Source organism: Balearica regulorum, chromosome 16 (genome assembly GCF_011004875.1).
Source record: "Balearica regulorum gibbericeps isolate bBalReg1 chromosome 16, bBalReg1.pri, whole genome shotgun sequence".
NCBI classification, from domain to species: domain Eukaryota; kingdom Metazoa; phylum Chordata; class Aves; order Gruiformes; family Gruidae; genus Balearica; species Balearica regulorum.
The window spans coordinates 9,180,805-9,208,636 of record NC_046199.1 but is presented as its reverse complement, the minus strand read 5'-3'; the positions used below and the strand labels follow the sequence as shown (position 1 = coordinate 9,208,636).

General features: G+C 54.2%; 2 protein-coding genes across 10 annotated transcripts; both read left to right on the top strand.

Annotated features, from left to right (window-relative positions):
- Window positions 1–1,001: 1,001 nt before the first annotated feature.
- Window positions 1,002–16,716, top strand: LOC104633838 (sodium-dependent lysophosphatidylcholine symporter 1-like). Of its 8 annotated transcripts, XM_075768714.1 has the most exons (16): window positions 1,003–1,944; window positions 2,111–6,320; window positions 8,812–8,931; window positions 9,258–9,382; window positions 10,046–10,178; window positions 10,608–10,686; window positions 11,117–11,274; window positions 11,399–11,489; window positions 12,032–12,153; window positions 12,268–12,351; window positions 12,544–12,627; window positions 13,569–13,681; window positions 14,146–14,289; window positions 14,570–14,746; window positions 14,982–15,029; window positions 16,289–16,716. In XM_075768714.1, exons 2-15 carry the CDS (start codon window positions 6,234–6,236, stop codon window positions 15,022–15,024), a joined length of 1,560 nt encoding a protein of 519 aa, XP_075624829.1. In that variant the 5' UTR covers window positions 1,003–1,944; window positions 2,111–6,233; the 3' UTR covers window positions 15,025–15,029; window positions 16,289–16,716. The 8 variants fall into 8 exon arrangements, with proteins under 8 accessions (XP_075624827.1, XP_075624831.1, XP_075624832.1 ...); XM_075768712.1 differs by lacking the exon at window positions 14,982–15,029 and having other exon boundaries at window positions 1,002–1,944; XM_075768716.1 differs by lacking the exon at window positions 14,982–15,029 and having other exon boundaries at window positions 1,002–1,944; window positions 8,781–8,931.
- A 1,455-nt stretch (window positions 16,717–18,171) lies between these two features.
- Window positions 18,172–27,703, top strand: FKBP1A (FKBP prolyl isomerase 1A). Of its 2 annotated transcripts, none has more exons than XM_075768709.1 (5): window positions 18,172–18,376; window positions 18,530–18,577; window positions 24,793–24,905; window positions 25,661–25,813; window positions 26,628–27,703. In XM_075768709.1, exons 1-4 carry the CDS (start codon window positions 18,340–18,342, stop codon window positions 25,787–25,789), a joined length of 327 nt encoding a protein of 108 aa, XP_075624824.1. In that variant the 5' UTR covers window positions 18,172–18,339; the 3' UTR covers window positions 25,790–25,813; window positions 26,628–27,703. The 2 variants fall into 2 exon arrangements, with proteins under 2 accessions (XP_075624824.1, XP_075624826.1); XM_075768711.1 differs by having other exon boundaries at window positions 18,236–18,376; window positions 26,631–27,703.
- The last annotated feature ends 129 nt before the right edge of the window (window positions 27,704–27,832 follow it).

The following is a 27,832-nucleotide window of genomic DNA, read 5'->3' as shown; positions in this document are numbered from 1 at the left end:
TTTTGTTGTGCAGATTCTGCTCACCGATGGGAACTTTCACCGCCCAAGTTTTCTCCCAGCTCTCTTCCTTGCCAGTGGGATGGAAAGGTGCTAAATTCAGAGGGGCTCTGAGACGCTTCCCTGCCAGTAAAAGCGAATTTTCCCCCTGAGCCGGAGGGTGGCAGTGGTGCAGAGAAGCCTCTCTCCACCTCGAAGGCTACTGCTAAGAAATTCTACCAGGTCCCAGCTGTCTGCGGGGAGCTGCACCTTGCGCTCCTGCATGTCTGTGAGCCCCTGTGGGATGCTGCTGCCAACGACTCCTTCCTCTGATTCTTTTCTTGTTTTTTGTTTTTGTAAGTAATGAGAAGTCCTTATCTCCTGGTGAGCAGGATCTGCTCTGCCCTGCCGCCAGGCTATCTGAAGTGTGCCCGAGTGGAGCACTGAAACGGTATCAGTAACCAAGATAGACGTATCTTCCAAAGTTGACAAAAGAGCCCGTGGAACAAACTGGAAGCAACATACGTGCAATCTCCTGTATTAAACTATCTCCTTCTGGGAGCTGGTGGAATGTTTCACTATAAGCTATAAAGCAAAAATGACAGCCAGGCTAATTAACGGGGAAGGGATAATAGAACAGGAAAAAGGGGGGTGGTGGAAAGAGACAACTTGATTTTGTAAAGAAAATCCCCTTCCTTGTCACTTGTGCCGCTCTTTGGTGTTTGACGTGCCCCTGCAGGAAAGTAAATGCTCATTTCTGACACTCCTATAGTTTGTGATGGTTTTTAGCAAGTTTGACTTTCTAGTAAAATCTCCTTCCTTTATCATTGCATCTCTTTGTTCTAAGAGAGTCATAGGCTGAGGTTGGGCTTTTCTAAAACTGACATTTATGCTTGCAAAAAAGTGTCTTTTTCTCCTTTGCCCAGAGAAGTGTTTCACTTTGAAATTTTTCTTTCTTTCTCTGATTATTCCCTCCACGAGGGAGTCTTGCCTGGCTTCACACGCTGGTGTTAAGGCAGTGCTCCACGTCTCATGGGAAAACTCGCTTCTTTTCAATTTCTGTATGATAAAATACAGCATAGTTTTACAACTGTGCTGTCCTATCTGGGGCTGATGTCTTTCACTGTATCTGAGTGTTTTTCTTTGAGTGCTGTATTTTAACAGTTCACACAGTTGATTGTTTCCTCTTTTCCCTTTTCACATGTCCTCGTTTAGTTTCTGTGTTTTCTGATAGCACTTCCCCACAAAAGTCTGGTTTGCACCACTTCCTGGGAACTTTGCCTCCCCTCTGTAATGCTGCTTTTGCCACAGGATGTTCCCTGGTCCATGGTTCTTGCACAGTCAGTGGTCTGCTTATCTCAACCAGCTAGCTGGTTGGCTTGTTTTGGCACGAAACTCAGGTAGCTCAGCTAGTGGATAAATGGAAGCAGCAACAAGAGATAGGGAGCAAAAAATCTCAATGGGCACACCTGCACCTACAGAGGATGACTGTAAATTTTGGCGCTTTTTTTTGTTGTTGTTGATTTTGGTTATAATCAGTTATATTTAATTTAGTCTTTGCTCCTCATTGCTGGACAACACAAAATATTTCCAGAAGAAGAAAGTGACCTTTGTGCCATGGCGGCTTCTTGAGTGAGTCTTCAGCTCCCTGGTGTCTTTAGAGGAGTGATCACAAGGATGTCAGTCTGCTCCTGGGATGTTCTTCGGAAGGTCAGTCAGGAGAGTTTTCTTTTGAAAGCAGCACTGCTTTACAGATCGTTTGTTATCAAGAAAAAGGACCTTGAGTTGATGTTTTCTCTGACTCTGTAGTTACAGCGGAAAACTGGCTTGAGGGATTGGTGTCATAGTCACATAAAACAAGACACTTATGGCTTTCTTCAAAGCCCACCACTGTGAGGGGAGGATCTGTGATATCTGCATTAATCCTTGGGCAGGAGCTGGTGTCTGCTCAGGAGTTTGCTGTTCTAGGTAAGCCTGTGTGAAGAATTACTAGATTATGAAAGCAAGACAGTGCTATCCCCTTACTGCTTCTAAATGGTCTTGTTCCTGTTGGTGAACCAGAGTGTTTATAGATGGAGACTGGTGATTTTAAATGACAGATTGAATTAAGCAACAAAGTTGTTTTTCTTACCAGGTTGTGGGTTTCCATTGGTGCTTGTATAGTAAACACCTGGCCTCATCCAGGGAAGTGTCTGACAGTCACTGGAGGCAGAGCTGGGAAGCCGGAGCATGGTTCTCAGCCATGCCAGCTGCCAGGTGTGCTTTCCTGGCGACCCAGCCGCCTCCCCGATGAAAGAAAAGACTTTCAGCTCCTCTCACACTTCAAGACTCAGACCAGGCTTCTCCAAGCTGTGTGCTTCTGTACCTGTCCTTCAGGCACGGCGGTGATGAACATATGCATCGGTGTTCTGCCCAGTGTGAAGGGAATCGGCCATTGCGCACACACTCACTTGCTGAATTGTGCAGAGCTGGATCTCCTCACCTACAGCCCTTGTTAACGAGGTACGATCACCCTGCCAGCTTTTGTAGTGTGTTTTAGGCAGTTTGACTTTGCTTTAGGAAGGAGAAAAGCTTAAAGGTAGGTGATGTCTGCTGAGACTTCAGCTGCAAGTCTCGTTCTTGCTCTGGTAAATAATGCTTATGCTGTACCACGTGGCATAAACATACAGCGGGCACAACGGCGCTGAGTGGCTCCGGGAGCTGGTGGAGCGTGTGTCACTGAAGACTACTTGGGGACTTTCATGTGTTGGCTGCTGCCAAAGTGCTAACTGGACTCCTATGGCAACAGTGATGGAACAAGTAAGGAAACGCACACTGTCTAAACCAAGGTAGCAGCTTATTGCAGCTGCTGGCCAGGTGATGGGCTGGCTGTCAGCAGGGATCCTGCAGAGTTCAACAGAAATGGGAAGAGAAATCCTTTCTAGACATTGTTAGCAAATTTTTTTTCCAAATGAGTCCCACGTTTCCCAATTAGACACTTCTACAGAGAGCAGTATAACACTAATTATGCAACAGGCCCACATCTTTGGCAGTTGAACAGCTCCTGTGTCAAGCACCTCTCAATTTACTTATTTATCATTTTCTGACTTATTTACCACATTCCTAAATGTTTATCTTATTTGCTGTTCTGTCTTGTCTGGACTGTGCCTGCCAGTCCCAGCACTGGGAGTTCCTGAATAGATTCCAGATGTTCTTATTTACTCAGGTACATTTCATGACTCTACATTAAATTAACTCTTTATTGGCTTATGGGGCCTACAGTCATAACAGCCCTTCCTTTCCTTTCTCATCCATCTCGGTGGCTGTTGAAGTCACAACTCGCGTTCTACCAAGAGAAGATAGCTGTGCTATGGGGAACACGAGAGCCACTGGCTGTGCTTAGAAGCAGTCAAGGAGGGGTAAACCTTCAGAGGACTTGCTAGTGGAATGTATCCAAATGCTGCCATTTGCTTCTGTGCCAAAAAATTCCCATTTGCTGGCATTAGACTTCTTCGGGGTTTGTTTTGGTTTTTTTCCAGTGGGGCTCCCTTGCCTGAGCAGCCCATCTCTAGGTCATAGTACCCTGAGAAAAGCTGTTCAGCTAGCATGGCTTGGACTGGATTTGTTTGTATCACACATTCCTGGGCCCTGGGCTGCCTTGAGAGATAAGATGTCATGCTTTTGCAGTGGAGAAGCGGATTCTGGGGAAGGGACCTTTCCTTTGCAATGAGTAAACTCCAACATGACCTTGTTTCTTAAACTGCAGAGCTTTGGCTTCTCTGAGCCTTTTGCTGAGTATTTGTGCAACAGAAAAATGGGTGTAGCTGCAGTGTTGTTGAGTGCTTTTGCTATTCTTTCAAAACCTATTTCTAAGCAACTGATAGCAAAAGATCGACATAGCAATGGAAGAGGCATCATCCTTTTGCTCCAGACCCTTGGTGTGCATGGCAAGCCGGTTTGGTTAGATTTCAGGTCTTGGCACATGGCGTTATTAGAAAGCTCACTGCTTGTAGCAAGTAGCCCAGTGTATAGCAGTGATTACCAGTGAGATCGGTGCTTTTCACCGAAATCTGCCTTTCCAGCACAAAGCTGTACCTTGCTCTTGCGCAGAGGCGGGCTGAGAACTCCCCATGCTGCTCTAGCAATCGTGACATCCTGTCTAGACCCAACGGGTGATGCTGTCTTGTGTAAGGCACTGAGCAACATGACAAAAGGCTTTGGGAGGATCTGAGCAGAGCAGAAATAAAGCTTTCCTGTGTTGAAGATAGTTGTCCACTGAACTAGCCAGGGAGCGAGAGCTACACAGCTCCTCTGGGAGATAACTGTTGGTCATCTGTTGGCTTTCTAGTCTGTGAGCAGAAAAGGCAGCTATTTGCACCTAGAGAGTAAATGAGTGCCAAAGAGCCAGAGGATTAAGTGCTGAGTACAGTTTCCAAAGGTACCTTGTGTCTGTCCATATGTAATTGTGTGTGGTGAGTGGGTACAAAATGGCCTAGGGAAAAAAAAAAGTCAGGTTTTTATATTTCCTTTTGAGTTTTCCCTTTCCTCTTGGGTGGGGAGAGATGTATTTTGCTTTCCTATAGAGATGTATGCTTAGATATGCTGGTGGGAGACAGGGATTTGGCTCCCACTGCACTGGCTAGGGTCCAGCGTGAGTGATATTTGTTATCTGGGATGACAGTAAAATAGCAGTGAAGAGAGATGCCGCTGACTCAGTTGTACTGTGGCTTATTAACCAAGTTCTGACTCAGCCTGCAAAATTCAGAGTTTTTTTAGATTAGCCCCCACTGGACAAGGCAAGGCTGAGTTGAAGATGACACATTTTTTTAACAGCGTTGTGATAAAGCTTGCAGAATGGGTGCTTGCGTTCCCCTTGGGTATGGGTGGTGGTGCAGAGACACTAACGTGGATTTAATGCTCCCCGTGGCTTTTGGTAACCTGGAAGGAGAGCAGGGAGAGGGTTTTGCCTGTGTTCTTCTGCCCCAGCTGCTGCATATAAACTCAGTCTTGGAGACTGAGTTTGATCAAGCTGGAGAAGCCTGTTTTTAGAGAGCTGCCTGATGAGACCAGATGTGCCAAACACACGATTAGCGGGGAGAGTGGCAGTGTGATCCCTTTCCTGCCAGCCTTTTGCTGTGTGCCTTCTGTCCTCTGAAGCCGATTTCTCCCTCTGCCTTTGCTTTGCCAAGTGCTCGTAATAGTGTCTGGCTGCGTGCTGTGAGCACCGCTGCCTTGGGAACTTGGCTGCTCCCACACAGCCAGCACAGAGTAACTAGGCTCCTACCGCTCTTAATGTAGGAGTAATTTTTGGTTTGTGATACCAAGACTGCTGGGCTCTATGGGCTATGAAGGGTCTGTGAAAGGGGACTAAGGAAAGCACATTTCTTCTCACTAGGCTAAAACATACTGTGTTGAGTCTGCATTGCTGTGGGAGATCTCTCAGGAGCTCACACACTGAAAGAGGTTGATAATTACTGATCTCGCTTAATAAAGAAAGGAAAATGTATCCCATGCCTCCTACTCTCACTGACATTGTCCTGGGCTAAGGCAGTGCCAAGATCTTGCACCCATTAAGGAGAGGGCAAAGCAAAGGGACAGGGGGTTTCCACAGCCCCGAATAAGGAGCCAGAGCTGGGCTCCTGGTCTTCCTGGACTGCCTTGGGAGAGAGGGGCTTTGCTGGGGAGTGACTCGCAACAAGAACTTGCCTGTTCCTGCTGCCCTCTCCCTGGCTGCTCCAGCCCCTTTGGCTGCCTGCTCTGGGTTTCACATGCTGGTTCTTTGCAGCTGGGGGTTGATGGTGCTGAGGCAGGAATCCTGCACTGGCTCAAGCATGTTCCTGTGGTAATCTGGAGTTCAGGCAAAGGACTTGTTCTCCACGCCCCTAAGATCCCAGTGTGGGAGCAGCTCTGGGATGGGGAGGAAGTGCTGCACCCAGCTTGAGATTTGAAGAGCACTGGATTTCTCCACTTGACTGCGGAGAGACTGGGAGCTACTGCCTCGAGCACATGCTGCGCTGTGAGCCCACTGTGAGCAGGTTTCCTGCCTCCATGGGCAGAGTCGGCCCATGCTCCTCCCTCAGAGCCGGTCATTTCCCCTCCATCAGCTCCCACTGGGGCCCTGCAGATGTTGTATGTTCACTTGTCAAATCTCTATCCAGCTCTGATCTGCGTCTGTGGTACGCTCTTTGACGTACGAGGCAACTTCTTACTCACCCTGAGTGAGGAAGCTTCTGCTTCCCCACTGCGTGTCGCTGAAGGACGCGGTCGTGTCTGCAGTCATGCTTCCAGGTGGTCACGAAGATGCTGAGCTGCACAGGTTAACCCAAGAAGGAGCTCCTCCACAGAGGAGAGTGGTCCACAGAGAGGTAAGATCAGTGTCCCAGGGTGCTTCTTTCTTACACGCAGAAATGTATTTCACATGTACACGCTAACCGTCGCGAGCATGCACACCCACGCAGAGCCTGCCAGCCACAGGGTGTGGGAGTGTTTCGAGGTGTTTATGACTCAAGCTCAAGAACGCATTGTTAAAGCAAGGCTTTGCATTTTGTTCTGGTTGCTGCTGATTTTCAAGTGAAATGGGCAGAGACGTGCCGAGCACTGTCCTACCGGCTGAGAGCATAAAGGGAACAAAAGCTGCCATGAAACCTTACAGCCGAGAGAAATGCCTTTGTAATTTTAGAAACAGAGCTGCTGTGGAAACAAGATGTTGTATAAGTGCTCCTCAGTGGTGGTGCAAGCCTAATGCTTCAGCCATCCCTGCGGGACAAGGTTGGTCTGTAATTTGAAATAAAAGGGACCTGGCTTTCACTGCGTGCTGTAAAAGGCAGAAAGTGAACTGGGACCAGAAGCTGAAAGGCACAATCGGGCTGCCACGGTTACCTGGCACAGGAAGAGCAGGTGCTCCGCTCTCCTGGGTGTGCAGGAAGAGGCTGGGCCCTCCAGCCTGGTGGGTACAGCAGCGTCAGTGCTTTTTCTGTGACGTGGGCTGTGGAGGAGGTATTGCCGATTGCTGTGTGAGGGAAATGTGCTCGGTGCCTTCTGGAATGCTGCTTTTTGGGATTGTGCCTGTGTTTTTGGAAGCTGCTCCCTAGTACCGTTACAATGAAGGTCTGCCATCCCTCAAGAGTGGCTGTCAGCGTGACTGATGTTAGAGGCACAGCAAGCCATCTCCACCCCAAACAGGCTGGGGAACTGGCAGGTTGCTCCCTCACCCCATGATAGATGAGGGCAAGTGGGAATTTGAAACGATCCCTGACTTGATTTCCCTGTTATCCAGCTGTTGATGTGACCCTGCAGTCTGTCCCTCAGCCCAGCCTCTTGCACAGCTGCCTCCGTGCCAAGTGTTCATCCCTCCTCACTGTCTGCTCTTTTGCAGAGCTCTTGCTGGAGGAGCTCACAGCCTTTTATAGCCATGCCTGGACCAGGCCTGTCGTCTGGGATGGCTATCTGCCCCGCGTGCGCAGGGGAACTTTCCAAATCTTTCCAGAAAGGGCTGTGTATTTTTTGGGTGCAGGACAGCAACCTGCCTGCCATGCCCTGAGCTGTGCTGGAGCTGCTCACTGATCGGGAAAGCCAAAACGTGGTGTAGACCAGGAACCTAGGTCACCGATGACTGTGTTAGACCTGAGCATCATCCCAGGCAGCCTGTGCTGAGATGGGAGGTCAGCCCTGGTCTCCAGGTGTCTGTGCTGCAACCCCACCACCGCTCACCCTATGCCGATAGAAATGACCTTTAGCAGTGGTCTGCTCATAGGAAGCTGCAACCAAGGCTGCACGCTGCTTCAGCCAAGCGGAAAGCTGAGCCCGGACAGGCAGTCTGCTTTCTATGTGGTCTCATCCTGTATTCTGCAGGATACTCCCAGTCTTGTGTGATGCAGAGGTGTATCATGCTAGGCAGCAAGTTCATTTCAGGGCTGGGAGGAAGTCAGTGCTGTAGGTTGCCTCTGGGAACTTGCCAGATACTTGAGGCTAGGTATGGTATTTACTAAAGCTAACCACATCCAAATAAAATAGAAGCTTTGCCATGAGCCCTTTTCCTGCGCACTGAAACGTTCCTTGTGCTTTCCCTGTTCATCTATAGAAATCCCCTGAGCTCTGGCCTTTGCAGTCTCTCTACTCAGACTGCCTCTGTTACAGTCACTTTAAGCCGGATGCAGTTTGTACTTTTTAATATTAATGAACTTGAACCACTGGATTGTGGCTCAATAGAATAGGAAAGAACAATGTTAGACCAGCTCAGCAGATAGCTCTGTGTCTGGCATTAGATATGTATCTCATTTACGTTAGCAGCCTGTGATTTCATGCAAACATGCTGCCAAGGAGAATCAAGGTGAAACACCAGGGATGTGGTCCTGGTGACAAGACAAGCCCAAGACAGGCAAATGAGACAGATGCCCACTGATCAGCTCTTGCCTTGGGGCTTTGGCTGGTGGAGGAGTGGATGTGGGCTGAGGGGCTGGAGCAAGGAGAGAGGCTGTGCAAGAGACCCTAAAGGCTTATGAATAATATGAAACGCCACTGAGCAGGACCTCGGGAGCCAGGCTGCTGCCCGAGGATGAGTCGTGTGGAGGAAGCACTGTGCGTGACCCACCAAGACTACCAGCAGATGGGGAAGCACCCTACAGCACCCCAACTGCCATGTCCACCTTGCTTGTGGGTATCAGGTGGAGTGATGTCCAGCCAAAGGACAGGTATGTGTGTCTTCAGCAGGTTGGGGGGGAGTTGCAACGTGACTCAGGGTTTAAGTGGCCCTCGGAGAACCCAGCGGATGGGACAAGCAGCGGCTGGAGGTTGGCTGTTGGCCAGAGGTGCGTATCATTTCTCAGGTGGGCTTGTTCCCTGGTGTCTCGGCTGCAGGAGAAGCCAGGACTGACGCTCTGCAGAAAGGTTTGCTATGCTGTTGGGGGCATTCCCTACCAGATGACAGGCAACGCCCTTGGGTTTTTCCTCCAAATCTTCCTGTTGGATGTTGTGCAGGTGAGTGGCCACATGAGATGGGGTTATCTGCAAAGGAGCTTAGCATAAGCCCAGCAGACTGGGGCAAGGGTAGAGTTTGGTGGGTGGTCAAAGCCCGTGGAAATAAATGCTTATCAGAATTAAGTATTCAAACTGGATCAAAATCATGTGATGTAAACATTGTTGGTGGGTGTGCAGGAGACGTTTTCGGGCCATTTCAGTGCTTGGAGTGGTCTCCAGAGGTTGCAGATGAAACGTTGGCTAGAGCAAGCTGGATCGTGCTGACTGTTTGCAGCTTTTTGCCAGGACTTCTTTCCCTTTTGAGCTGCGGTTTCCATTTCCCCCAGCTGGATCCATTCCATGCCTCTCTGATAATTTTCCTTGGAAGAGCTTGGGACGCAGTTACTGACCCTGCTATTGGCTTCCTGGTCAGCAAGAGCCCAAGGACAAAATATGGCAAGTTGGTCCCATGGTGAGTGTCCAGGCTGGAGCCTTAGAAGGGTCTTTGCTGGGCTCAAATTCCTTCAGTGCTAGCACAAGGAGGTAGCTGGGATGCCTCATTGGGAGTTTAATGTGATTGGGAATTACAAAACTTTAACATCACAAGGACACTTTAACATAACTTGCAGTGAGGTCCATATCTCATTGCAATGAAAGAAGAGGAATGTACTGCAAACTTGTATACTTGCTGTTTCTGAGGCCTCACGTGGGCTTAAGCGCTCTGAGAGTCCCACGCAGTGGTACGTACAGAGTTTAGTAGTCAGCTCTGCCAGCAGGTCTCCACCAGGCTTTAACCACAGGCAAATCTTGCACATAGAGGGTTACGGCTGCCCCCAAGGTTCTGCTGCAGGGCAAGGACTTGAAGTGGTTAAACAAGAGAATAAGAAATGTTGTACAACTTGGACATTACTTTTTCTCACAACCTTTGTGTTTAGCTACCCCCAGCCTGACTGATGGACAGGACTGATGGAATTTTGAGCAAAGCTGCTTCCTCTTGCAGATCTTGATCTTGCAGTAGCTGGGTTGTGGTTTGGAAGCTGGGGAAGAGACTGTGCTACGTAGCTCAGATTGTGCAATGAGAAGTGTGACCACCTTATCTGAGGGTCACATCTGACCACCTCTGCTTCTTCCCCAGGATTGCATGCTCCATGCCATTCGGGGTGCTCTGCTACTGCATGATGTGGTTCACCCTCTCGGATGCCACCCCCACCTCCCTGAAATTCCTGTGGCACCTGTTCATGTACAGCTTCTTCCAGACTTGCATGACGGTAAGGAACATGGTGCCTGGGGCTGACTGTCTTACACATCATCCTATACAGCAAGGAACGGGGACACGGTCAGCTGGGGAGTATTAGCCCCAGCCTCTCCAGGAAGGGACCTGGAGCGTTGTCTGGGAGAACTCTGGCTGGGGAGCGGTGAGGGATGCAGAACGTTGCCAACCATCCCTGCAGGGATGGTGAGATGGAGTGGTGCATTTGAATGCTGAGGATTTGGCTGGGCTGCCTGTGTATGGTGATGTGAACTTCATCACAGGTTTGTGGGAATGCAGAAAATCACAGAAGATGGTGAAAAGCCACCTATGTGCAGGGGTGTCACGGAAGGCAGCGTTATCTGCTGTGTGTAGGGACGAGGGGGGTCATGACCAGCAAAACAAGGAAGCAGCAGCCGGAACTGTGTTTGAATTATGCTCTCCCTAGTGCCACCACGTGCCGTACTCTTCCTTGACAATGTTCCTGGGAGGAACCCAGAGAGACCGTGACTCGGCCACTGCCTACAGTAAGTGTCTGTGCCCCTACAACCCCAGTCTGCCTGTGTTCCTGGGAGACCCTCCCCAGAGGAGAGGTGAATAAGTTCATCTGGCTTTGATCAGGCTGCACAGTGGATGGGGTAAACCAGGGATATGAAAAGAGGGATGAAACCAGTCATCTGCTGCAAAGAATTTGCCTGCAGAAACATTTCTTAGATCTGTGTCATCCCTAGGGGACTCAGGACACAGATTTATTGGTTTCAAACATTAGAGCATTTACTGTTGGAGCCAAGGGAAAAAATCAGAGCAGGTAGAAATAGCATATCTTTTTTTCTGGGGCAGCTCTGGATGTTGATGCCTCCAATTCTGTTCCCAAAGCTGATCTCTTACCCTGTCTGAGGGATGTGTCCCATCAGCCAGGGAGTGGGACTGAGGTTTCTCTCCTGGTTTTCCTGGCAGGAATGGGGATGGAAGTGTTCAGCACACTCCTTGGGTCAGGAATCCAGGGGCAGATTGTTGGCAGATACCATGCCCACATGATGAACGGCTGTTACATGTCAAATGAGACCCTGCACAACACCAGCATCTACAGCCTCACCAGTTCTCTGGAGAACACGGTAAGGGCTGGCCCGGCTGCCCCTCTGCTCCTCCCGTAAGGTCTGGGGCAGGTGCTGCTGGCTGTGCTGCCAGCTCTGTGTGTGGTACCCACATTGTCACTGTGCACTGTCTCTTGTTTTCCAGCGTAGGGCCTATGTATTTGCATCCCTGGCCCTGGGCTCAATCTATTGCCTGTCCTGTCTGATTCTCATCTTTGGAGTCAGGGAGCAGCCTGGTAAGGTCCATTTAGATGCAATTTTGGAGGGTGCCCAGTGGCAGTGGATGGTGAGGATGAGGTTGCAGAGGAAGGTGTGAGGCAGAGGAGCTGGGCTTCTGTGTGGGGGATGGCTCTCTGGGTGTGGGGCTCAGAAACACAACACATACTTGGATGCTGAGACCCTCCTTGGTCTGTGCTGGCAGCATCTTGCTCCTGCAGAGGAGAGGGGAGATGGAGAAAGGAAGGCTCCAGCTGCCTGGGAGCTCCTGCAGGGAGCCCTGGGCCTGGGTCTGTAGCTCACTGCTTCACACGGAGCCAGTCTCACCAACACGCAGCCTGCAGAGCTACACAGGCCAGCCCGAGCGTGCAGTGTAAAGAGTCAAAATCCTGCCCATAGCTGACACCATGGCTGTTGTCTCTGCGCTGAGATGTCAGACTCCAATAGCTCCTCACCCACCTGAGTTGCACCCCAGACATAGCGGCACAATCCCCCTGTGCCTCCCATCCCGTTGCATTTTTTCTGGCAGCTCCAGTGCCAGCCCTGCTGTCTCTCCTCTCAGGACCCCTCAGCCCCCTGGGGAAGGTTGAGCTGCCCTTTGCCAGCTGCTTGAGGATGATCATGGGACACAAGCCCTACACCCAGCTGCTGTGTGGCTTCCTCTTTGCATCCCTGGCCTTCCAGGTACGAGACCTGCCATGGCAGTAGGAGAACTTGGGTGATGAGATGTCTGGGCAAGTTATCTAGTCAGTGAACTTGGGACCCCCAGACATGAAACTCTCCATGTTCCTTTCTCAGATCACACAGGGGATCTTTGCCTTCTTCTGTACTCATGCCGCGGGGCTGGCAGGGAAGTTCCAGCATTTAGTGCTTATCATGTTGGTAAGTGAGCCCTGAGGAGGCCTTCCTGGTGGAGGGGGTTGATCCCTGGGTCACCCCAGCCCTCGAGCATGGGCAGCTCAGCCTCGTGGAGTCATGCATTGCTGCTTCTGCCCATCAGCAAGGATGTCACCAGGCAGAGACTGGCAGTCCTGGGAGGCATTTCTAAGACCCTCGCCTTTGTTCTCTCCTCAGGTCACAGCTTCCCTCTCTATTCCCTTTTGGCAGTGTTTTTTGAGGAGATTTGGGAAGAAAACAGCAGCATCACTGGGCCTGGCGGTGAGTTTGCCCATGGTTGTGGGGCTGTGGACTGAGAAGCCCTGTGAGGGGAAGCCTTGCCCCTAGCCGCTCATAGTGTCTGGGGAGAAGAGCTGGCTGAGATGGCCCTGAGTGCAGTGTCCTCTGCACTGCAGGTGACTAGGAGTTAAGCCAGTAGTTGATAGCAGCTCTGCACTTCCTTGTATCTGGTCACTGCTGGTATCAGTGGCCATGGCTTCACAGAGCTTTGCGCCGAGGGACCGTCCCTGGGATAGTGGGGAAATGATTTTTTTGCAGCGTCACGCAACCAAGGGCTCGAGCTCCAAGACTCTGTGGCTGCAGATCTGGTGAGCAGTGTGTGATCAGATACTGTACCAACGCACCAGTTTCATGTGCTCACACAAACATCATCCTGTGACCTCTGTACTGCTCCAGGATCTTGCATGCTTGATGCAAGCGATCTGAGTTCTGCCAGCCAGTTCCATGAGAGGCATGGGTGAGGGAAGGAAGGGCTGCACCACTCTTGGTAGTGGCTAGGAAACAGCCTGCTCATCAGACATGCATCCCGGCTGCTGCCTGGCTCTCCAGGTCAGCAAGGAAATCCCATTTAGGGTTTCTTTTCAGAATTAGGTCCTAAAATCCCACTGAGGATCTATCTTCAGATGCCTTCCTCACAGACATTGGGTGCAATCCATAGCAGATCCAGCCTTCCAGTTTAAACGTCCGGCTCCATTGCCCTCCATAACCATCTCTTCTTTACCCATGAGGAAGGTTTCACTGCCAGTGTCAGCCTGTCCAGGGCCTCCACGCTGCATTGCACAGGGAATGGGAGCAGTTCTGTTTATGAAATGTGTGGGGAAGGGGGAAGTGTGGCCTTTGGTTGGGCAGAGGAGTGCAAGCGGCCTGTGAGCAGCAGAGAGGACCTATGTGCTTTTGTTTTTTCTTTTCCTCTTGCTGCGCAGCTGATCATCCCAGCCCTGGTAGCTGTCACCCAGGTGATGCACAACTTCCTGGCCTTCGTCTTCCTGGTGATCATGGCAGGCTGCAGCATGGCTGTGCTCTACCTTTTACCGTGGTGAGCAGAGGCACCTCTGAGCCGCTTGTCAGGTGGAGAGGAGGGGAAGGTTTTGGGGAAAGCACTACCCATGATGTGCCAAAACTGCCTGTTTGCTCAATGCGGCGGCTTTTGAGCTGCAGAGACACGCGAAGGTGGGACTGGGAAGGGATGTGGATGTGATCCGTGGTCCCCCAGCAGCATCGATCAATCTGTGATTGGGTTCAGGAGCAGGATGCCAGTCATTGCACAAGGCGTTGTTTTTCTCCTCCTTTTCTGAAGCAGCTGCCGCACCCTCTCTGTAAGACGCTCTCTGCCCTGTTTGCCTAAGGCAGAGGACAGGCACAAAACGGTCTCCAGAGTGGGGTTCTGCAAGGGATTTGTCTCTCTCTGCTGCCTGGAGAGGCCTTGCAGCAGCTGCAGCTGAGTTCAGCAGGTGCTGGCGTGGGTGTCACCAACGCGTCTGTGGGGCTGTCTGTCCCCAGGTCCATGCTGCCAGATACGGTGGACGACTTCATGCTGAGGAACCCCAGCTGCCTCAACCTGGAGGCTCTCTTCTACTCATTTTATGTCTTCTTCAACAAGTTTGCAGGTGGCCTTGCTGTGGGGATATCGACGCTGAGTTTACAGTAAGCCACAAACACTACCTCCCCTATTTTGTCAGCCCAGCACAGGCACTTTCTACTGCTGTTTTCTAGAATGTCTGATAGGAGATGCTGGAATGAGTTACAGGGGTATCCAAATTTGCCTTTCTAACATCTACTGGGAGCAAGAGGACCAGATGGTTTTGGTATTCCCCAAAACTGGGCTTCTGATACCAGACTCTAGAGGACAGTGATGGAGGTGCCTGCTTGCCTTTCTGCAGTGACCTGGTGGGGCTGGGGGAAGGAAAACCATTCTCCTCTTTAGTTTTGCAGGTTACCATGTTGGAGACTGCACATACAACCCCTCAGTCATCCTCGCCCTGCAGCTGCTCATGGCCCCAGTCCCAATAAGCCTGTTGCTCATTGCCATAGTCATCTTCTGCCTTCATCCCATCAATGAGGAGAGGAGGAAGCAGATGAGAATGGAGATGGAGACAATGGGGTAACTTCAAGTTCCCTGAAGGAGTTGGGTCACATAGCACTAATCTGGGTGTCTGCCTTAGTCCTAGCCTGACACAGAAATGTTGTACGGTGGAGGGACTGCGTGTGTCCAGTCCAGGTCCCTGTGGTTGGGCTGAGATCCTCTCTAGGGGTGCATTTCCTGAAGGGTTTGGGGATATTTTTGGGGCTGCTGACTTCACACCAGATGTCATGAGTGCTCGTGTGCCTTTTAACAGGCATCAGGTACAGCCCGGTAGCAGAGAATTAACCCAGGCCTGAAGTGGGTGAGTTCATCGGGAAGGACATGGATTTGCTGTGCTGTCAGGATGTGCTGCTGTTGGGGAAACTCATCGCTTCCTGTTGTTTCCTGTTCCCTGTCCCAAAGGCCTGGTTTGCATCCTGACCCTCTCCCTCTCCCAGCTGGCAGGCACAGGACAGTGAGGGGGTCCTGCTGCAGCCACCTCACCAGAGCTGCTTTCTCCAGGGCTTGGCCTCAATGGTCTTTTGGCAGGTCCTGACAGATCTGGGCAAGGCAGATCCATGTTCTCCTTCTGGGAGGGACTGCAATGCCAGGGAGGAAAGGTGCCCACCAGCCTCGGACCAGTGCTCGCACACCACTGGGGTGCAGAGGTGTCACTTAACCTTGTGTGAAAGCATGCACAAAGAACCCAGGGATTGCTTTGGAGAGGAAACTATTTTTGACCAGGTTTTAGGGGAAATACTGCTGAGATAGTCTAAGCACAAATACATGCACTGCCATTTCACAGAGACAGGTTTAGAATTTCTTTGAACAAGGGTGAAGTTCAAACCAGCGGTGTTTTAAAGCATATGCAGAAACAACGACATCTGGCAGTAGGGTGGTGGAAACTAGCTCTGTCCATCTGGCTGGGCCTTGTTAGCTGAGTCACTTCTGGGGAACCAGGAGCTTCTCGGTGCAAGAGGCCATAGGAATGGGCTGCGCTGCCTCCGGTCAGGCAGCTGGGTGGGTTTCTGGCAGCTTGTCCTGTTTTTTGCCAGGTTGGGAAGTTATGGTAGAAGTGTCAAATGTCAAGAAGATCTGAGTCGCTTTTAAATCGTAGGCCATTGCTAGATCTCCCACAGCAGCATCTTGCAAGAGCTACTCAGCACCTCCACATCTCTCCTGGCAACAGTGAGGGGGCAGGGGGGGAAGAGAGGAGAAATCAGCCATCTCATGGCTGGTAGTGCTGAGCTGTGTTCAGCCTTGTGCAGAGGCAGAGGGTGAGGCCGGTTATTTTTAGGGCTAGAGCTGTATCTGACCGTTGGTTGACCTTGCAGCTCTCCAGTCTGGTGCACACTGGCAGGATCTGAGCAAATTACTCCCCAGTTGTGCACTGAATTAATTTTAAGCCTTAAGTCTTGCGATGCAACTTTGCAATCAGTGGGGGAGATGGTGTTTTAGAGCTGCATCAGGGTACCTGCAGGATCATCGCAGCAGTCCAGATTCAGAACGATTTCTCAGATGCCTTTTTTTTCTCTTTTTTTTTCTTTTTTTTTTCTTTTTTTGTTGTTTTGTTTTCTGGAGTGTGAAGGATGTCCCTTGGGATCGCCTGACTAAGCCCACAGCCAGGTGTTGGGATGCACTGCCCTCTGCCACCACACTGCTTTCGGCCTCGTTGCCCGTGGATTTATGAACAAGCAAGTGCCTTTGAGCATCAAGGAAACGCTCCGATTGCTGAGAGCTTAAAGCCCTGCAGAAGGCATGAATTGTCTTCAAACGCATGTGCTCCTTGGGACAGAGGAGCGGGCTTGATCTGGAGCTCCCAGCCTGCAGCACGGGCTGTGAACGGGCCATGGGCCGCTGCAGAGTGAGACCTGACCTGGTGCAGAGCAGGGAGCTGCTGCTGGCGTGCACGGTGCTTGCCAACCCTGGTGCCGCCTGGGGTGGTGCTGCTGTGTATCAAACAATGTCCCATTTATTTTTTACAGTATTAAATCTGAACAGTCATGCTTTTTCCTCTTGGTATTTCTTATTTTGTGAGTTCTGCCAGCGGATGATCCAGAAGGCAGGGAGCAGTTTGGGCAGAATTCACTTGTTTTCAAAACTTTGTGTTTTCTCCAGAGTTCAAACACCAGAATCTGACCTGAACCTTTCCTGGGTCTCAACCAGCTGGACCCTGAGCAGTGAGGGGTGGTCAAACCTGGCTGAGCTCCTTGTCCCTGGTGATGTACTGGTTGTTGCAGTGACTTGCTTGCTGGCAAGATGAGCAGGGTATGCCAGGGAGCAAAAAAAAAACCCCAAACCTCAAAACACCCCACCCAGGGCGAGAGCTGCCGTGTCTGACTCGTCCAAGCGTGCCTGCGCCAGCATGGCAAGGGCTCTAGCATGGGCATACATGAAGCAGTATTTTGTTTATTGCTGGCCCTCTTTAAGGAAATAGCATTAAACAGGAGGGATGAGAGCGTACCCTTTTTTCTCCTGTTATTTTTCATTTCACGGGTGTTCGTGGAAAGTTGGGGACCACAGGCACCATCTATGTGTTGCAGATTCAACATAGAAAAATAATGCTTTTCTATAAAGCAGGGAAAAAAACAAACTATCTTGGTACTTCAGTATTTAAAAGATGCAAGCAAGGAATAGAAGCAATTAAAACTTGTTTCATCCCATTATCTGTTATTTTAAGAATCTCTTCCTCTTGTGTCCCATTTTAATGCACTTGCTGAGAATACTGACTTTTTATTAGTCTCTTGGCTGTCCTTGGAACTTCTGTTCCCTTGTGGACACTCAAGTTTGTCTCCTTGAAGTAAGGAAATAGGACACTTTTGAGGCAAAAATCCTGTGCCTGCAGTGATTCTTTTTTTACCAAAAAAGAAAGTAGTTGCTGTTGTTCCCAGAAGAAAGGCCTTTTGAATGTGGGATTGTTCAAACCTGTGTGTCTTCTGCTCAACCTGCCCCAGAAACACAAGGACAGCGCTGACCTCTGCCAGCGCTACGAGGAGCAGCGTTAATACACGTCTATTGAACAGTCACTGCATATGCCCGACGCTATCTATTTAGGCTCTGCCTAGTCTTGGGAACTGTAGCAATAATTAAGTCTTGCCTGAGCCCGGGGTGTGTGGCCAGTCCCTGCTGGCACCTCGGGGTCCCGGCGCCTCCACAGCGGCCTGCACCGGCCCACGCACCCGGGGCTGGGCGGGCTCGCTGCTGCCAGGCCCTGCGCTTCTTGGGCCTATAAATGGCGGATAAATGGGCAAAGCCTGCGAGGAGCGGAGCCCTGGGGGTTGCCAGGGTGACACTGAGTACCCGGCTGCGGCGGCCGGGAGGAGGGCTGGCCGAGCACCGGGGGCGGCTCTGCCCGGGCCCGCCGCTCCCTCACCGCGGGGGCCCCCGCGTTTCCACGGCAACCGCGCGGTGCCAAGATGGCGGCCGGGGCCGGGCAGGAAGGAGGCTGGGGCGGGGGGTGGGGCGGGGGGGGAGAGCGCGGAAGATGGCGGCGGCCGGGGCCAGGGGCGGGGCCCGTCTAGGCGGCGGGCGGGCGGGCTCTATGGCGGCGCGGTGGCCGAGGCTGCGCACACGTGGCCCCTCCTCCCTCGGGCTGCGGGCGCTGCGGGTGCGCGAGCGGCACCGGCACCGGCATGGGCGTGCATGTGGAGACTATCGCCCCCGGCGACGGTGAGCTGCGGCATGCCCTCCCCTCTCCCGCCTCTCCTCTCCTCTCCCTTCCCTCCGGACCGGTCCCGTTCCGGTGTCGGTCCCGGTTCCGGTCCGGGTCCCGGTTCCGGTCCGGGTCCTGGTGCCGAGCTGACGGTGCGTATCTCCCCGCAGGGCGGACGTTCCCCAAACGCGGCCAGACCTGCGTGGTGCACTACACGGGTGAGTGCTGCCCGCCACGGGCCCTGCAGGGCGGGGCTGCCCCGTCGCCACCGGGGGAGGGTCGTCTGGGCCCGGCCCGGCCCGGCCCGGGGACCGAGGGACGCGATGGGGGAGCGGGGTCTGCTCCCCCTCCCCGGCAGCCCTGCGGGGACCCCGGGCCCGGCCCGTGTGGGCGGCTCGCTTGGGCCGCGGCGCTCCCCGGGGGAACCGGGGGGGTCCGGCCTGGTCTGCGGGAGGGGGCCCGGCCTGCCCCGCCCTGTGCGGCCGGGGGGCAGGAGGGATTTCCCGGTGGGGAGGGGGGGTTGTGCCCCAGGGCGGGGATCTGGCTGTGCCCGGGCGGGGAAGGGGGTCCTGGCAGTGCCCCGTGGCCGTGGCGAGGCCCCGATGGTGCCCGTGGGAGCCATCTCCCTGGCTGTCTCATCTGTGGGGGGCTTTCCCACCGGTGCAGGGGCACCCCTGGCAGGCAGGAATCCCTGACCAGCACCCAGCGGGTCCCTGGGGGGTCCTAGGGCAGCAGAGGTCTGTGGGCCGTGGAGCTGCCGAGCCGGGAGCCCCCACGTTGGGTGCTCCCATGGGACACCGGTGTCTCCCCGGCTGGCAGCGAGTCAGCCCCCCGGGAGCTTCAGGGTTTGCTGTGTCGGAGCGGGGTGCCCCCTGCCAGCGGTCCCTGTGGGGGTATGGTCACTTCTCCGACACTGCCCCTGCTGCCCCAGTCCCTTCTCCCTTGTGGGGGTGACACCAGGGGTGCCCATGGGGCAGGCCCAGACCCACAGCCCACCCCAGGCCATTTTTAGGGCTGGGCAGTATGGGGCACCACTCTGGCAGGGGGACCCCAGTGTGGGTAATGCAGGGTGCTTTTTGGGGTTCAGGCATGGTATTTTGATGAGGGGCTGCCCTAAGAGCCAGGGAGGGTCATACTCTGCTTGGTGTCCTCTAGCAGCCTTCTGTGAGCTCTGGGGAAAGAAACTAACCTTGGGACCCCAAAAAATGGTTTGGAGGTCACCCCGAGGTTCTCCTTTTCCCCTCGGCCACCCTTCAAACAACTCCAGCTCATCAGGGTGGCTGCTGTGCTCCAGGCTAAAAACGAGTGAATCCATTTCTGGCTGGTTCTGCTCATCCTCCCCCAGTGCTTTTTACACTCTTCTCACCCACAGTGGGAGACCGAGGGTGCCCCCCTCTGCGGAGCAGGGCCCAGGCAGCCCTGCCTGCTGGGAGGGCTCGGTGGGCATCTAGCCCATCTGCTGTTCCTCCATCTCCCCCCGGCCCGTTCTTCATCAGGAGGCAGAGGAAGCGACTCGGTCTCCCCCAGCCGCCCCGTTTCCTCTGCCGGTGGAAGAACAAAGGGAGGCTGGCAGGCAGTCAAGTGGCTCCCGGTGGGCCAGCCCTGCCGCCTGCCAGCTCTCCCGGCTCTCAGCGCCGTCTATCCCCTCCCGCGGTGTTGCCAGAGCTCTGCTGCTCTTCCCGGCTCCGGCCCCCACCCCGGCAGAGCTGCTCGTGGGTCACCAGCTTTCCATCCCCACGCTTCAGGCAAAGCGCTGCGTGGTGACTTTTTCCTGACAGACCTTCCCCAGCAGCAGCGATCCGCTGCGCGTGGGAGCGGTTCTCTAATTTCCTTTTTTTGTTGTTTGTTTGTTACTATTGTCTCCTTTTGTCCTTTATCCCCCCAGTTCCCTCTGCAGGCAGCTTCTCCCCCCCCCCGCCGCCCCCAGCCTCAGCAGGCAGCAGAAATCAAACACCTTCAGGCCCTGACGCTGTTTTCGTTGCTGAACGCTGCCTGCATCAGCAGCGCGGCTCCCCGCAGCCTGCCCTGCGAGAGGCCAGAGCGCGACTTTGCTCTTGGGAAACGTTAGAAACCTTTGATTGCCAAGCCCGGAGCAGCATCAGGGACAGCGGCAGAGCACAGTGCAGGAGGTGATGTTCTCCGAGGCCCCTTCCAGAGCCCTGCGTCAGCTCCGTCCCCAACTGCCCTTTGCTCCTGCGCAGAAAGCTGCCCGTGCTGGGGAGATCCAGCCCGTGATGCCCTGTGGTGGGTGTGCGGCAACTCAGCTCTTTCTCCGCTGGGTTATGGATGTGCAGTGACTTGGTTAAAAAACATTTTTGAAAAAAATCCTGGTGACCCAAAGGTGAAGGAGTGTGGGGACCTAGCTTGGTTGGCCATCCAGCGGCTGCCACTGCTTCTGCCTGTGCCCAAACCCCTGCTCTGTGGGGCCTGGCCCCACCGAGAGCAGCTATTTCATCTCAGGGGTGAGGGACAGACAGACAGCCCCGGTGTGGGAAGGCTGCACTGGGGAAGGAGGTGGAGAGCAGAGCATCCTCCAGGCCCCCACTGGGGAGGCACTGGTTGCTCGTGTTGGGGTTGCAGAGGTGGAGACGTGTGGGAAGAGCTGGGGGAACTGGACCCTTTCCCCCTCCTTTGGTCATGGGTCCTTGCTCTTTGCAGGAGGTCGTACCTGCAGCCCGTGGGAGAGCTTGCACAGCAGCGTGTCTGAAACAGCCTTTGATGTAAAGTCTGCTACAAAGGGCTGTTAAGGAAACTAAACCGAGGGGGGACTGCAGCCACCCCAGTGTGCTTCTGGAGAGGAAATGGGGGCCCGTGACTGGGTTGGGAGTAAGTCTGACTGGGCTTGGCGAAATGGCCTTGTCAGAGCAGCAAAGCACACCTAGCTGCTTGTTGCATCTCGGAGGGAGGTGGGCTCGGAGCCAGAGGATGGAAATACTGGGAAGGACACTGAAGAAAAGTGGCTTTCTCTGGCAGGATAGTGCAGAGGGGACCACTGTCCATCCCCAGCACTCGTGCATTGCTGCGCGGGCTGGACGCGGCCTCGGCTGCCAGCTCTTTCTGTTGTCTGCACGGCACCTGCTGTGCGGTTCCCTCCCCGCTGTGTCTGGGTGCTGCCATGCTCGCGCAGCAGCAGCACTCTGCGGTTGAGAGACATTTCCTATCGAGGCGTGCCACTGCTGGTCGGTGGGTTGTAGGAACTCAGCACCTTCTTCCGAAGCACACCTTCCCCGCCTGCGCTGGGGGTCAAATGTTGGGCAGAGCCCCCTCCCACATCCAGCTATGGGTGGGGGTGGGCTGGGTGGTGGGTGCAGGTAGCTTGGACCCTGGGATATAAAGCATCTGGCAGAGGTTGCTGGTGGAAGCAGGATTTAACCTCAGCTGGGCAGCCCTGTCCTGACACAGGGGTCAGGAGCATGCCGGGTATCCCAGGGCTTTTGGGAAGGGTTTCCCATCCTGTCCCTTGCTCTGGCTGGGTAGAGGTACCTGCCAGGTGCTCCTATCTCTCCCTGTCTCTCTTTGGGAAGCTGGCTCTATGCAGGCACCCCTGGGCAACAGCAATGCGGAGGATCAGGATCCCAGGCGAGGGGGGATGCAGGGGGTGCGGGTGGGGCTCCACCTCCCTGGATAAACCCGAACCTGCAGGTTTATCTCGAGGGCTGCCCCTGCCTGCTCCAGCGCCGCTCTCTGTTGCCTCTGCCCGCCCAGGGGAGACTGGAGCCAAGTCGCACGTTGCAGCCGGCGTCTCCCGGCTGCTGCCTGCCAAGTGTGGCAGAGACCTGGCAGGGCTGTGCTGTCTGCCTGCCTGTTCGGAGCTGGGGCTGCTCTTTGGAGCACCCCTCCATCTTGCACCTGGCACAGCCCTACCCACAGGGGTCCATGTCCTTCCTCGCTCTGGTTCCTCCAAGACCCCCTGGTGTCCGTATTGCCCAGCCAAGACCTCCTGGGGGGTCAGATCTTTCACTTGGGCTGGGAGCTGTGGCAGGTGGGTCTCCGTGACCACCTTGGTGGGCTCTGCCCTCCCTTTGGGGTTGGTGTTGGCCGTGCACAAGGGGCCCAGCCAGGGGCTGGCTGCTGCTCCTGGGGCTCTGGCCAGGCAACTGCTTTTGCCAGAGGGAAACTTTGCCAGAGGATGCTTTGCCTCTGTAATAGCTTTAAGACCTTGTTATCTCCTTGCTTGGGGATGGCAGGGATGAGGAAATGGTTGCTCATACTTGTCCAGGGCTGGAGAAATCTCCCGGGAGCCTCACAGGCAGAGGAAGTGCCTGAGATGAGGATGCTGTCTCTGAAGCATTGGAGCCTCTTTGTTTTCTTTGCTGGTGTGGTGGGGGGGGAGCACAGCAGCCCCACGCTGGGGAGCAGGGACAAGCTCCTGTGTGCAACCTGCACCATCCTGGGCCAGGGGAAGCCTGAGCGATCGATCTCCCTGGGCTACTGCAACCAGCTTAGTTCGTTAATTCCTTTCTCCTGCAGCCAGTGTGCTGCCAGCTCCGAAATGCTTCCCGAGGCTGGATTTGGACAGGTGAGCTCGGTGACAGGGGTGGGCAGCGCTGTCTGCTCCTGCACAAGGTCTGCAGCATCTTCTGTGTCACTAATGGTGCCTTTACATCCCCCTGGCCAGGGCATTAAATGGGATGCACTTCTGCAGGCAGCGGGGGCCCTGCAAACATCCCACAGGTCCCTGTTTGCTGTGACAAGCAGGAGGGTTGTGCTGCATGGCCCTCGAGGTTTTTTCTCTGCGGGTGCCTGGGGAGAAGGGTGGCTGGTGTGAGCTGTCCCCTCTGTAGCCACCCCAGCTTGCTGTGATGCCTGAAGGCTCAGAGCTGAGCTCAGGGTCAGCTTGTATCACAGCCAAGTGATGCTGCCTGTGCCAGCCAGCATGGCCTGCCCCATGCCCCTGCTGCCAGCGTTCCTGCTGGTTGGAGAAAGGCCAGCGGGACAGGAGCAGGGAGCAGCGCCAGACGGAGCTGGAAGCAGGTTCAGCGACAAGAGGTTTATCCTGGAAGGAGGAAACGAGAAAACTGCAGATTTACTGTTCCAAAGTCCAGGGCTGCAGCCTGACTGGCTGAGCTGGTGCTGATGCTCAGAGCCCTAGAGGGGGATTTTTCCTTTCTGTGAAATTAAAAGCTTAATTCTACTCCCTGACTGAAACGAGGGGCTGCTGGCTCCCACCCCCTGCATCTTCCTGCAGCCCAGAGGTTTTGGTGCTCGTTGCCTCTGCAAAGGTGATGTATTTTTTTCCCCATTCCCTTCTTTCTGTTCAGTGCTTCCCATTACGACGACTGCCCGTGTTTGTGTGCCATTCACTCTGGCCGCCATTGCAGCATGAGCCAGGGCTGAGATGTCCTGACCCATCTTTTGCACAGACGCATTTTCTCTTACCCGTGGGCAGTGCCCTGGTGAAGGGAAATTGCTGTGCCCCATGCATTGCTGGACAAGGTTGGTTTTTCAAGACTATAGAGCAGTTTCCAGCCAGGAAAACAGATTTTTGGGCTGTTTTGGGAAGTGAAGGAGTGAGAAGCATTTGGAGAAGAGTATAATATTGCTCTTACTGCACAGGGCACTGGCTGCGTTAACGCAGAGTTGCAGCTGCCTTACAGGAGCAGCAAGTCCACCAGCCAGCAGACTTGCTGCTCCTATAAGGCAGCTCCAGCTCCAAGATTCCCCAAGAAGGTCAGGCAGGGAGCAAGGGAGGGGAGGAAATTCCTCCTTTGCTCATGTTGAGAAGTTATATTTAGCCCTGGGGATATCAGCCTTGCTCAGCCTTCACCATGCAGCGTGTGCCAGGGGAACGAGGGCTGCCCTGGGCACGTGTGTCCAGCACTTGGTGCTGCCTCTCCCCATTGTCATTCCTGGGTACGGGAGTGATTTGCCTGAAGATCAGCAGGATATTGTTGGGTGCGGGGAGGACTAGAGGTCAGCAGTGACAAGATGGGGCACTGAACCCTGACTTGGGTTTTGGGTGCCTGAGGATGGGAGCCTGACTGTGGCGAGGAGTGGGAGGCATATTTGCTGGTGGAATGGGATCCTGCTGCCTGCAAAACGGCTGGCAGTGGTGCTGTGAGGTCACGAAATGTCAGCCTGTGTCCCCCCGCCGTGTCTGCTCCCCTCGTCTGTCCTTGGTCTGAGCCCAGAGAAGCTGTTCTCTCTGGGTTGGAGCAGCTAGGAGCAATCCTGCTCTGCTCCAGGACTACTCTTGCTGGGCTGGATGATGCCCCAGGGGGGTGGGGATTTCCCCCACCCCCTGAGGCCACCCAGTGCAGGTGTTTCCCCGGGGGGAAAGGAGGCTGAGCTGAGAAACATCTTTGACTCAAGGCCATGTGAGCTCTCCCGGGGTGACTGTCACCCACTCAGGCTGCCAGGTCACAGCGTGTTGCATGCAGGTGCGCGTGGCTCTGTCCCTGTGTCACCATCGTCTGTCTCCCTCTCTCCCCAGGTATGCTGGAGGATGGGAAGAAGTTTGATTCCTCCCGCGATAGGAACAAGCCGTTCAAGTTTGTGATGGGCAAGCAGGAGGTGATCCGCGGCTGGGAGGAAGGAGTCGCTCAGGTGCCTGGTGCTTCTCCACCTCGCGGTCTCCCTTGCAGGGCTGTGCAGAGCCGCGCGCCTGGGGAGCTGCAGCGTGGGCACAAATCACTGTGCTGCTCGTTCTCTATTTTACTTTATTTTTTTTATTCCCCTGTGTTTTCCGCCCCTCCGCCCCCTTGGTGCTGGGAGGTGTGGGTGTGAATATCACCTTCTGCATTGCCACCTGCCAGATGGCAGGAATGGAGCAGGGCCGGGTCCCAGGAACACCTACGGCACATCAGTGACTCAGCGGTGACATTTCTCTACTGAGTCAGCTCTGAACTAACGCAGTGGGGAGTGCTCAGGCCTCCCGCTCCGAGCGGCGACGACTCCTGGGCTACGAAGCCCACGCAGAGGGAGGGCTGGTGGGCACGCCGTGGCTTCGGCTCCAGTGTGTGTGACTGTGGCCAGTTCTGTGTGCTGCTGGGGATGCTGGTGGCTGTAGGGAATGGCCTGGCACTCCTGCCAGTCCGAGAAAACACTTGTGTGAAGGACATCTCAAGCTCTACTCCTTTTCCAGCCCCTGCTGCCAGCATTTCCCTTCTGATGTTCTTCCCATTCCTTTTCTGTCCTCTCTGGCTTGTCCAGCCTGGGTCCTTGCTCTGTCCCAGTGTAGGGAAAGGAGTAAGGACAGGTCTGTGTCCCTCTTGGTGACAGGTCTGTATCTTTCTTGCTGTCACTCACGTGGTGTTTGCGTGCATCTCCTGACATCCCTGTGTTTCTTTCCCTGCCCCCAGATGAGCGTTGGTCAGCGGGCAAAGATGACCATCTCCCCAGATTACGCCTATGGCTCTACTGGCCACCCAGGGATCATCCCACCAAACGCCACTCTAATTTTTGACGTGGAGCTCATGAAATTGGAATGACCTACCCCAGCACCCTGTCCTCGGGTAAGGAGGGGCAGCTGCTGGTGGGGGGTGTTGCGGCTTGGGGGAGACTCAAAGCCCCTGTCTTTTGTCTCAGGCCAGTGTGGGGAGGTAGGATGGAGGTGATGGCAGTGGGGTGTATGAGAAGCGTAGGGCAAGTTTCTGGCTGTGGGTAGAAGTTACTCTCAGGAGGCTGGTGAGCTGGGGATCACTACAATGGTACGAGCAGAGTTCCCAGCCCGGCAGAGCAGGTTCATGGCATGGAGGCATTGCGGTGCCAGCTGACCGTGCCTTGGGTTCCTTGCATTGTGTTGCTGCACTGCAGGGCTTGGCTGCCTGCTCCCCCTCGTGCCTTTCTTGCTGCTGGTGCAGGGGTCTGGCAGTGCAGGCAGGGTGGGGCTGCACTGTGGGGTATGTGGGTCCCGTGGTGCAGGCAGGATGGGGGGCTGTGCTCTGGGGTGTGTGGTCTGGCGGTGCAGGCAGGATGGGGCTGTGCTCTGAGGTGTGTGGGTCCCGCGGTGCAGGCAGGATGGGGCTGTGCTCTGAGGTGTGTGGGTCTGGCGGTGCAGGCAGGATGGGGCTGTGCTCTGAGGTGTGTGGGTCCCGTGGTGCAGGCAGGATGGGGCTGTGCTCTGAGGTGTGTGGGTCCCGTGGTGCAGGCAGGATGGGGCTGTGCTACCCCTCTGTAATTGTGGCTTGACTTCTGCTTTGAGCAAACTGTGCGGTTTGCGATGAGACAGCCGTTTCATGAGCCCGCTCCCTCTTCTGCCGGGTTTCCTTCGCAGGCAGCAGGCAGGCAGGCGGGCGGCTTTGTCACGCTGCCTCTCCTCTCTCCCAGCAGGTTTGGCACATGGAGGAATCCAGAATCTCAGCTTCAAGAAGAGTGCACATGACTTTGTACGGAGCTTTTCCTGATAGTCCACTACACTCATTGTATAACCTTACACCTTGATTGAATGCCTTTGGTCACTAAGCTTTGCGTCTGACTCTTCCTCCTTGTATCGTGTTTTTATGTCTTTTTAAACTATACGCCGTAAACCTCAACTCTTTTTGGGTCAAGTTCTTAATCTTATTTTCGTTCCAGGTGTAGACGACATTTTACCAGTAGCACGCAGATGGGCTGACCTTAGATAGGAGTCATTTGAACAAAAGGAAACCTGTTAGTTAGTTGTTTTGGTGCAGATCTCTATGGTGTTTTCAAACCAGAAATTGCTGCTGCTGCAAAAGCCATAGCAGAGTGAGGCTGTCGAGGCTGAATGGATGCGGAGAGCAAAGTAGCGCTAGGATTGTGTGTAGGTACCCTGCCTGGAACTGGGGTGGCGAGGGAGCAGCGTGTCCTTTCCCGGCTCTCTGGGTAGGGCGCAGCATTGCTGCGGGCACCGTGGGTTTGCTCCCGGGAAGGGGGACTGCTCTGCCTCTGCTTCACTCTGCCATCTCACGGTGGACCTTACTTCCCTGCCCCAGCCCACTTTTGGATTTATGGAGATGGGTTTCCATCAGAGCTCCACCACACCCTGAAAACTCAGTAGCTTATATTGAGCTTTCTTTAAAGAAAAAGGAAAACAGCAAACAGAAGGTGCTGTCTACAGGGGAGGTGGCAGGGCTGGTGGGGAGTCAGCTCAAAGAAAACACCCCCGTCCCCTCTCTCCCCCCTGAAAAGGAAACATCAGACCCCAGTTGTCCCCGGTCTGAGCACACCTGACCGTTCTCTCCTGACACCTGATGCTGGTCATCGCCGCTTGTCTGGTCTCATACGATGCGTAGCTTCCCCTGCTGCTGTCCTATCTGCCCTCTCCCTCCGCCCTGCCTAGTGATTTGGTAAGAGAAATTGCCGCCGTTCACTTCCTTCTCCACTGCATAAAGGTATCAAGTTTTATTATTGCAATAAAAACGCTTTATGCTGGCTTTTCTCAACCCTGTGTCTTGGAGGTTTTTCCCTCGCCTGTCTGTCGCTCAGCACAATGGGTGCTGTGCCAGGCTCACGAGGTGCTGCGGGTGCTGTGCCGGGTTTCTGTGCTGGGCTGGTGCGGTGCTGTGGCAGCA

Bases quoted from the DNA above. Each gene is read 5' to 3' on its own strand.
- LOC104633838 (XM_075768712.1), top strand. From the start codon at position 6,234: ATGCTTCCAGGTGGTCACGAAGATGCTGAGCTGCACAGGTTAACCCAA. The intron at 11,275-11,398 runs GTAAGGGCTGGC...CTTGTTTTCCAG, and splicing joins CCAGTTCTCTGGAGAACACG to CGTAGGGCCTATGTATTTGC. The intron at 12,352-12,543 runs GTAAGTGAGCCC...TTCTCTCCTCAG, and splicing joins ATTTAGTGCTTATCATGTTG to GTCACAGCTTCCCTCTCTAT.
- FKBP1A (XM_075768709.1), top strand. From the start codon at position 18,340: ATGGGCGTGCATGTGGAGACTATCGCCCCCGGCGACG. The intron at 18,377-18,529 runs GTGAGCTGCGGC...ATCTCCCCGCAG, and splicing joins GACTATCGCCCCCGGCGACG to GGCGGACGTTCCCCAAACGC. The intron at 18,578-24,792 runs GTGAGTGCTGCC...CTCTCTCCCCAG, and splicing joins CTGCGTGGTGCACTACACGG to GTATGCTGGAGGATGGGAAG.